Raw genomic sequence first — 10,171 nt, forward strand, 5'->3', positions numbered from 1 at the left:
AGGGAAGGATGTGGATGTTGCTGTCTCCTCATAGCAAACATTGCTGCATGTAAATTGAGTAATAGGAAGTTGGGAAGTGGGTATGATCAAACAGTGCTTGAGCTTGGACTTACTGCAGAAGAATGAAAAGAGAAAATATAGTAGGAACAGTAAGATGGCTGAGTGAATAGTGAAGATTCTTGAAGCCAGTCATGAGAAGCTAATGCATGTTGCTTCTCTTGGGTCTTAAAAGGTGACCTTTCTGACGCCAACACTAGAGAAAATGATTTGGCAATAATGTTATATTATCTAAGAGGGAATTCTGACTGGGGAACCAATCAGAGAAGTGTCCAAGCTTAGACTAAAACTTTGCAGAAATTAGAAGGAAAAAAAAGGCAGGTATTTCCTAGCAGTGATATTCAGGTTACATATAACTCGAGTCAAAATTGATTATCATGTCACCAATTTACATTAACCTTCTCGAATGTATAATTCAATTCTAAGATTTATGAAACTACTTATGATTATCTATACAACATTGGGCAGAAATGCTAAAAAATGAGCTTTTGCAAATTTGGGTTTGAGTACCAACTTCTATATTGTTATGAAGAGCAGTATATCTCTAACATATCCATATAGATGTAACTAACCCCCATCAAAAAACTGCTTTTAACATTTTAAGATGGTACATCTCTCATTACAGCTATAGGGGTCCAGTGCCATGGTACACCATAAATCTTGATTTACCACCCTATAAGAGATGGCAAGAATTGATCACTGACAAGGCTCCAGCGGTATGCTATGATTATTAAGTTTTCTATTTCTGACTTTACTAAATATAATTGCATTTATAAATGAATACTTCATGAAATTACATACAAAATATTTTAAGAAAGCACTTTTGATTCCTCTCTGCTACTTACAATAAATGATAGTAGAGGAAAAAATGTTTTTGTAGCTTCTTCCTTTTTTCATTGTATCATGTATCTCCATCTAACTAGTTAATCATGTTAAACATGTATTGTGTTTATACATTTATTGAAAATATTTTCAAATAGTACTCTATTTAGCTACATACGGGTAAATCAAAAGGTCTGTAAATGCTTTCATTATACCAATATTAATCTTAAATGTCAATACTTTATATCTCTTAATTTTTCAGCTAAAGGTTATCGTGAATTCCCTGAAGGATGTAGTAAATGCATTTGTCCCAAGTGGAAAAATTATGCAGATAGTGGATCAAAAGTTGGTAAGAAATGTTGTTTTCCACAATAAAATTTAAACACACACATATACACAGTTCAGAAAAGGCTTAAAATTTTGGAGCTTGGTAATATTAGAGTAACAGGACATAAAATTGTATGGCAAATATTGGCAGTTAACTGATCTTTAATGTTTTCTAAAAGTATAGACAATTTTATAGAGCTTTAGGCAAAACATACATATTTCATCTGAGAGTATGGCATTTCCTTCCCCTTATATATACTCGGGTTTGCAAGTTCACTATTGAAAATTCAGTTTTTTTCTTAAATGCTTCGCATGAGTATCTCAGGGCACCTAGAGGTTTTTCCTAGCCAGCCCTGTATTTCATGGAGTCCGTCAGTAGCTGTGACCGTTGAAACTCACATGGGTTGCATGTGTCTTGTAGTTACACCTCATCAAACCATTTCGTTTCCCTCCTGCTCATGCAGGAAGACTCCATTTCTCAGCCCCTTTTTTTGTTTTGGTGGAACCCATGGAAAATCTAGGGCCTGGCCCCTAGGGCCTCCTGAGAGATCCTCATCACCCTCTTTCAGTCTTTGCTCTGGGGCCCTCACTGGCCTGCAGAGTGCAAAGGATTGGGGAGGACACTGAGGCCCTATGGCAGATGTGTTAACCTCAGCACTAATGACATTTGGGATTAGATGATACTTTGCTGTGGAGGGCTGTCTGTGCATTGAAGGATGTTTGGCAGCATCCCTGACCTCTACTTACTGGATGCCAGTAGCACCCCTTCAGTTGTGACAACCAAAAATGTCTCTAGATATCACCATGTCTACTGTGGTTGTGGGGGGTGCAAAGCTACGCCTGGTTGAGAATCATTCTAGAGACTGGATACTCTAAGCAAATCATTCCTATGACACTTGCACCTGCTAACCACCAGGCTTGCTATCCCTTACATTTATGCTCTTTGAGCCTTTCGTTAAGGCTCTCTTTTGTGGTCATACTAACCAGACTTCCCCAAAATACATATGTTAGCAGGAGCAGCAGCAGAAGAGACCAGGGAAGGCAGCATGCAAAGGGTGTCCAAGTTTTATAATCAGACAACATTGGGGGTTGGGTTTTGTTTGTTCTTTAAACACTGGATTTTAAAGTTGGATCAATCACATACTAGCTGTGAGTCCTTTGACAAGTTTCTTAACTTACAAAACTTCTCTCTCATCAAGGAGAATTTACTAAGATGTATTTTATATGGTGGTTGTAAGGATTAAATGACACTGTATGTAAAGCACAGTGCCTGGATATAATAAATGGTTAATAAATGTTTAATAAGTCATTTTTGTTTGTTAACTTGTGGTGCTTTGAATTCCTAGGTAAACACAATATGCTTAGTTAGGTCACATTACATATAAATAGCAAGCTGGTGAAAAATGAGACTTGAAAATTTTAAACACCTTATCTTAGCAAGAGGCTGTTAGTTTAAATCTTGATCTCATTGTTAGCAAATGGTTGCACTTGATGATAAAAGTATGATGTCCACTATTGAATTTGCATATGTGCCCATTGTTTGCTAATGGGATGCAGTAATACATCTTAGCCCAAGATCATCTGTTAACCATGACAAAAGGTTTCATGAATGACTAAAATACAGATTTTTGCTATGTGTAGGAAGGAAATAATAAAGAGGGTGTAATACCAGTGGCCTAAGGGTGAATTTGAGTTGGGAACTAAGGAGTGCTTATGGTAATGTTCCTGTGTTGTGGTCTTATTAGGTTATCCACATGGAATTATTCCAGTTTCCTGCCTCTCCGGATATGAACAATCTGAGAATCATTAGAACAAATGAGCTGAAGAGTACAAAACAAGAGTTCTAGTATTAATCAATTTTTTAGAAATACACGATATAAAAGTATCTTTAAAAATAGCAGATCACCTATTGTGGCAGCAGTATATAGAACAAATTATATGTAAAAGAACCAAATCTCAAAACAGGGCTTCAAGGCTTTAGGTCAAATGATTGTTAATTTATTTGGTGAATGATCGTTAATTTATTTGGTTTTCAGCCTGGTCTACTTGGCAACTTTCCTGGCCCTTATGAGGAGGAAATGAAGGGGGTTGCAGATATTACTGGCATACCTTTAGGTAAAGTTCATTTTTCAGCTTTTAAAAAATTTAATAAAGCACTTAAAATTTTTCTGTTGCGGTATGGTATACATACAGTAAAGTGCACAGATCTTAAGTACAGCTCAGTAGAGTTTTAAAAATGTATACATGCATATAATAGCAACTCAAATCAAGATAAAGAAAATTCCAGCCATCCAGAATGCTCCATCGCCCCATCATGCCCCTTCACTGATAATATCAAGTTCTCAGGTGACAGCTGTTCTGACTTCACCATAGATTAATTTTGCCTCTTGAACTATTTATAAATAGAACTGAACAATATGAACTGTTGTGTCTGATTTCTTGTACTTATCATTATAGGTAGTATGCTATTGTATGAATAGGATATTTGAGTTGTTTCCACATTTTGGATATTAAGAATAAAGCAGTTATGAACATTCTTGTACATGTCTTTTGATGAGCATATGCACTTGTTACTCTTGGGTATTATATACCTGGGGTATAGGGTAGCCGTATGTTTGTTCAGCCTTATAAATTCTTCCATCCAAAGTGATTGTATCCATTGACAGTCAGAAAAGTATAAGAGTTTTAGTTTTCTTCACTTGATACTTCTCCACTTGATAGGCAGCCTTTTTATTTGAGCCATCTTGTTGAGTGTGTTATGGTATCCCATTATTGTTTCATTTACATTTCCCTAATGACTAATGAGACTGAACAGTTTATTGACCTTTTCCTTCCTTCCTTGTGCTTGTGAAAGTCTTATGGTCATTTTTTTTGGTTAGGAAGAATTCTTTATATATTCTGAATTAAACCCCTTTGTCAGATATACGTATTCCAGATATCTTCTCCCAGTCTGTAGCTTTCTTTTTTATTATCTTATTGGTGCCTTCTGATGAATAGAAATTCTTAATTTTAATGAAGTCCAATTTCTCATTTTTTTAACAGGGAATGTTTTTTGTGTCCATTTAAGAAAGCTTTGCATACTTCAAGGTCATGAAAATGTTCTTCTGTCTCCTAGATGTTTTATGTTTACTTTTTATGTGTAGGCCTATGATCTACTTTAAATTAACTTTTGTGTATGGTATGAGTTAGGGGTCAAGTTGCAGTTTTTTTCCATATGGAATATCCAACTGACTAAACATCATTTATTAGAAAGACTATACTTCCCTTAGTAAATTGCAGTGGTGCCCTTGATTTAAATCAGATGATTCTATATATCTGATTCTTTTGGGGGACTTTCTGTTACGTTTCATTTATCTATTTGTCTTTCCTTATACCAATACTATGCTCCTGCAATCACTAAAGCTTTATAGTAAGTCTTAAAGTTATGTAGTATAAGTTTTCTAACTTTTTCTTCAAAATTCTCTTAGCTATTCTAGACCATTTGTATTTCTATATAAATTTTAGAATCAGCCTATCAACTTTGACAAAAGAGCCTACTGATATTTTGAATGGGATTGCAATACTGAGTTTTCTAATCCATGAACATGGTATACGAAATTTCAACATTTATTTCGGTTACTGATTTCTGAGTTGTATTTTTTATTTTTAAGGAGGTGTTCTTGCGTATCATTCATTCATCATATCCTTCATCATATCATTCTTAGGTATTGATGTTTTTGGAAACTATTTTTTAAACTCCATTTCCAATTTGTAACATATAATGAAACAGATTTTTCCTGCTATCCCAAAAGCTTTATTTTTAAGCTACCGAATAATAGAATTATTTTAAATAGCCTGTAGACCTTGGTTTTACAAGAGAAGTGGACTGAGAATTTCAGAAAATTAATAGTATTTTTCAACCAAAGTGGCTAGATTTTTGTTTGTTTTTCCTTCTTTAAAAAAATGACTTAAAAGATAACCAAAACATACAGGAAATATATACTTGTAGCCTATATGAGAAATGTCTCTAATTCCTTTATTATGTAAAGAACTCTAGCAAATAAATACCACATATAAATATCTCAAGAGAAAAATGGATTAAGAAGATTAACAGATGATTCATAATAAAAGAAAATGAGTGGAATTTCACCAAAATAGAAATCAAATGGAAATAAAACATTAGAGTGAAAAAAGAAAAACATGTTAAGCCTGACACATTAACATAAAATGAGACAGAGAAAAAAATGTATATCATTGAATTAAATGCTAAGTGGTACTATTATTATGTAGTTTTAGAAGAACACTCAAAAATTAAAATATTTTACAATGGATTTTCTTAGTAAGCTCTGCACTAATTTTATTAATACTTCCTATATTTCTTAACTTCAAATATTAGTCAAACTCTAAAAATGTGGGAAAAATACATTTTCAGGATACAACCAAGAACCAGATATATTAAATTGTCATATTTGAGCCCCTAAAGAAAACTGAAATGAAGTATATTGATGAAAAAATGTGGACATTGTATTGTAGTAGAATTCCAACATGCCCAGATGTTCACCTTGCCCAGTAGCTCCCCTTTCTGGTTCTTGTTTTATCTTTAGTCTACAGAGTGTATACAGGTTGGTATGACACCATCACCTGGCCAGCTAGCTATTCAGGCACATTCAGACTGGTCTGCAGACACTTACGTATGCCAAAGTGAAAACTCACACAGTGATGATGGTTCAAATTTTTCTTAAAAAAGAATTTTCTAACAATGACTTGGTTCCGTATATTAACCAAAAATTTTCCTGTCTTTTCTCATAGGAGAGATTATTTCGTTTAATATTTTCTATGAATTTTTTACCATCTGTACTTCAATAATAGCAGAAGACAAAAAAGGTAAATGGGTACTGAGGGAAGGTGGGCACTGTGGATTACAGAGTAAAAGAAAAATCTTCTAAATGAATGCAATTAGAACTTGTAAAATCTAGGCTTACTAGCAAATTCTGTGGTATGTTGCATATAGTTTTATGGATCTTAGTACATTTTTAAAAGTGTATTGGAAACTATCCCTATTTTAAGACTACCGTAATGCCTATTAACGTTTAATTCAAGGATATCAAAGAACTTGGAAGAAGTGTTTCAGGACTATGAACATTCATACCATTTCTCATATTCTATTTATACTCATCTCCATGATTTGATATAAGTACTTACAGCAGTGCTTCATTATCTTCATATACATAATGATCCCAGACTCTCCTTGAAGCTCAGGACAGATCTTCTCCCATGATTTCCCAGCCAAGGAACCCTTTGTAGACCAGCCTCACTTTCTCATCTTTTTCCTGGAGGATCCCCAGATTACAAGGCACAGGATGATTTACCTTCTCTCTTATTTTTGACCTATACCATGGGTATAAAGTCTGCCTGTACTTAACCCTTGAGGCGTCCAGCTGTAGGTGGCAGTGCCTCAAGGGAAGCTTGTTGGCACGTTATGTTAGATGAGGCTAAAATAGCTATGCCTGGATAAGACTGTGTCATAGTGGACCAAAGAATGATTACTGATCCTTTTCCCTTGTTCTAATCTTACCTGGAACTTTGTGCTCTCAGGGTTTATGGGGGGATCTGGCTGATGTGATAGGGATGGCAGTTTGATCTTGAGACCTTCTGGTATCAGGATGCTGCTTAATTCTTATTGTTGGATTGAACAGTTGTTAATGTCAGTTAACCAAAATTAAGTGCCCAACTTTGATTTAAGATTAATGATGCTATCATAACTGCTACTACAGGTCTCTTTTGCTTACTTTCAATTAGGTCATCTAATACATGGGCGAAACATGGATTTTGGAATATTTCTTGGGTAAGTAAAGAAAATGGTGTGTTTCAGTCCTTAAGAAAAATAGTTGTATTGCATTGATGAAAAGTAAGTCACAAGTATTGCTCCAAGTGTGACCAGAAGGGAAGAGACTGGATTCCTTAGTTTTGAGACAAGATGGGCACACTTTTAGTTATTTGAGAGTTTGTAGAGTTACACCTAGTGAACAGGAATCTGGAGCATGCTTGTAGGCCCCAAAACTAGGCACGTCTAGTTTATTGTTTAAAAGAAAGGATAGCATCCTATTTTATATCTTCTTGACTCTTCTGAAAAAAATTGTAATGGTGTTTAAAATTAGAGACCTAAATTTGAATCTGGAGTTTGCTATTTATAGACTGTTATATTGGGAGAAATACTTATCTTCTCTGAGCCTTAGTTCTGTCATATGAAAAAGTGAGGGTAAAACCACCAATTTTGCAAAGTTTTTGTTAGGGAGAATTAGGGTACTAATTAGGGAGTAGGGTACTCATTAGGGATTAGGTAGATAAAGTACCTAGCATAATGCATGGCCATTATCATCATATTCATCATTATCATCATTGTTCTTAAATGTCCCTGAAATTTGTCTTTCGTAGGTGGAATATAAATAATAATTCCTGGGTTGTAACTGAGGAACTAAAACCTTTAACAGTGAATTTGGACTTCCAAAGAAACAATAAAACTGTCTTCAAGGCTTCAAGCTTTGCTGGCTATGTGGGCGCGTTAACAGGATTCAAACCAGTAAGGAATCTACTGTTACATAATTTTACAGGTAGCTCTGTCCTGTTTTTACTGTGAAGGGTGGAATCTAAAGATTGAGGACCAAAGAATATGAAGCCCCAGTTCATCCCTTTGTACTTTTCGTCACCTTCATAGCTATGAGCTCTCATAGTAGAGAGGAGTAGAAAGGAAATAAAGGTTTCTCAGCTCATTCTGGGGCAAAAGCATGTGACTGGATGTTGAGGGCTGGGAATATACATCTGAATCTGGTCCCGTGTCAGGCAAGTCAGGCACTAATTCTCTGCACTTCAGTTTCCTTGTCAGAAAGTGTGGCCAGTAACATCCCACCTATTTATCCCATACACTAGATGTAAAAATGCTTTGAACTTGTAAAAAAGCCCTGTTAGTAGGTGATAGTGTCATGGTTTTGATTTATCATCGTATGCCCCATTCCCAAATCTGGGCTTTGATATTCCGTATAAAATACAGTGAGAGGGCCTTAAACAGGGTGGTCTACATTTCTGACTTCACTGCTTTGTCTTTTTCTCAGGGACTATTTAGTCTTACACTAAATGAACGTTTCAGTACCAATGGTGGTTATATGGGTGAGTAGAGGATTCTTAAATAAAATAGGAATTTCATAGATATTTTAAGAGGAAAGCTAGACTCTGCCTTCTGGTTAATAGTCTCACCTTTTCCAGGTCCTGTGACACTGTGCTTGATCTCTTCCAGGTGTCCTAGAATGGATTTTGGGAAAGAAAGATGCCATGTGGATAGGGTTTATCACTAGATCAGTTTTGGAAAATAGCACAAGGTAACTGGGTTGCTTTATCAAATTTAATATTTTAAATTATTGATATAATTGATATGTAACATTAGTTTAAGGTGTACAAAAATGTTTTGATATTTGTATATATTTCAATACAATACAGTATTATTAACCGTAGTCACTATGCTATACATTACGTCCCCAGGACTTACTTATTTTAGAACTGAACATTTATCTTTTGACCTCCTTTACCCATTTTCACCTTCCTACATCCCCCTGCCTCTGGCAACCACCATTCTGTTCTCTATGAGTTTTTTCTTTTTTTTTTTTCTATGAAAGTGAGATCATATGGTATTTGTCTTTCTCTGATTTATTTCACTTTGCATAACGCCCTCAAGGTCCATCCACATTGTTGGAAATAGCAAAATTTCCTTCTTTGTTATGACAATATATTCCATTGTGTACACACACACCACATTTTCTTTATCCATTCATCCACCGATGGACACTGAAGTTGTTTCCATGTTTTGGTTATTGTAAATAATGATACAGTGAACATAGGGTGCATATATCATTGTGAGGTAGTGTTTTCATTTTCATAATCTAAATGCCCAGAAGTGGAATTGCTGGATCATATGGTAGATCTATTTTTAGTTTTTCAAGGAACCACCATACTGTTTTCCATAGTGACTGCACCAATATATATTCCTACTCACAGTGCATAAGGGTTTCCTTTTCTCCCCAGTCTTACTATCACTTGTTATCTTTTGTCTTTTTGATAATAGCCATTCTAACAAGTGTAAGGTGGTATCTCGTAATTTTGATTTGTGTTTCCCTGATTAGTGAGGTTAAGCACCTTTTCATGTACTTGTTAACCATCTGTATGTCTTCTTTTGAAAAATGTTAGAACTACTGCCCATATTTTTAAATGGATTTTTTTGCTGTTGAATTGTATGAGTTCTTTATATATTTTGCATAGTATCCCCTTGTCAGATATACAATTTGCAAATGTTTTCTCCCATTTAGTAGGTTTCCTTTTTATTTTGTTGGTAGTTTTCTTTCCCATGCAGAAACTTTTTATTTTGATGTCGTTTATTTTCGTTTTTGTTGCCTTTTGGTGTCAAATCCAAAAAATTATAGCCAAGACCAATGGCTACGGGCTTACCACCTATGTTTTCTTCTAGGCATTTTATGGTTTCAGATCTTATGTTCAGGTCTTTAATCCATTTTGAGTTGATTTTTGTGTCTGGTGTAAGATACTGGTCCACTTTCATCCTTTTGCATGTGGCTCTCCAGTTTCTCAACGTTTATTGACGAGACTGTCCTTTCCTTATTGTGTATTGTTGGCTCCTTTGTCATAAATTAATTGACCATATTTGCATGGGTTTATTTCTGGGCTCTCTATTCCATTCCACTGATTTATGTGTCTGTTTTTATGCCGGTACTATACTGTTTTGATTACTATGGCTTTGTAGTATAGTTTGAAATTAGGAGGCGTGATGCCTCCTAAAGAAGGTTTGTTCTTCTTTCTCAAGATTCCATTTGCTATTCAGGGTTCTGTTTCTGTTTGTTTGTTTGTTTTCATTCCATATAAATTTTAGGATTGTTTTATTTTACTTCTGTGAAAAATGCCATTAGAATTTTGACAGGTATCGCAT

General features: G+C 35.0%; 1 protein-coding gene across 1 annotated transcript in view; it reads left to right on the plus strand.

Moving 5' to 3' along the window:
• The window catches only part of ASAH1 (N-acylsphingosine amidohydrolase 1), a 29,921-nt gene that overhangs the window by 15,004 nt on the left and 4,746 nt on the right, over positions 1-10,171 (plus strand). The window contains exons 3-10 of the mRNA XM_011365239.2: positions 683-773; positions 1,142-1,228; positions 3,243-3,321; positions 5,995-6,069; positions 6,985-7,030; positions 7,621-7,765; positions 8,295-8,349; positions 8,477-8,558. Of these exons, the coding sequence (XP_011363541.1) occupies positions 683-773; positions 1,142-1,228; positions 3,243-3,321; positions 5,995-6,069; positions 6,985-7,030; positions 7,621-7,765; positions 8,295-8,349; positions 8,477-8,558 (660 nt within the window). The remainder of the gene's footprint in view (positions 1-682; positions 774-1,141; positions 1,229-3,242; positions 3,322-5,994; positions 6,070-6,984; positions 7,031-7,620; positions 7,766-8,294; positions 8,350-8,476; positions 8,559-10,171) is intronic.

Source organism: Pteropus vampyrus, unplaced genomic scaffold (genome assembly GCF_000151845.1).
Source record: "Pteropus vampyrus isolate Shadow unplaced genomic scaffold, Pvam_2.0 Scaffold108, whole genome shotgun sequence".
Lineage (NCBI taxonomy): Eukaryota > Metazoa > Chordata > Mammalia > Chiroptera > Pteropodidae > Pteropus > Pteropus vampyrus.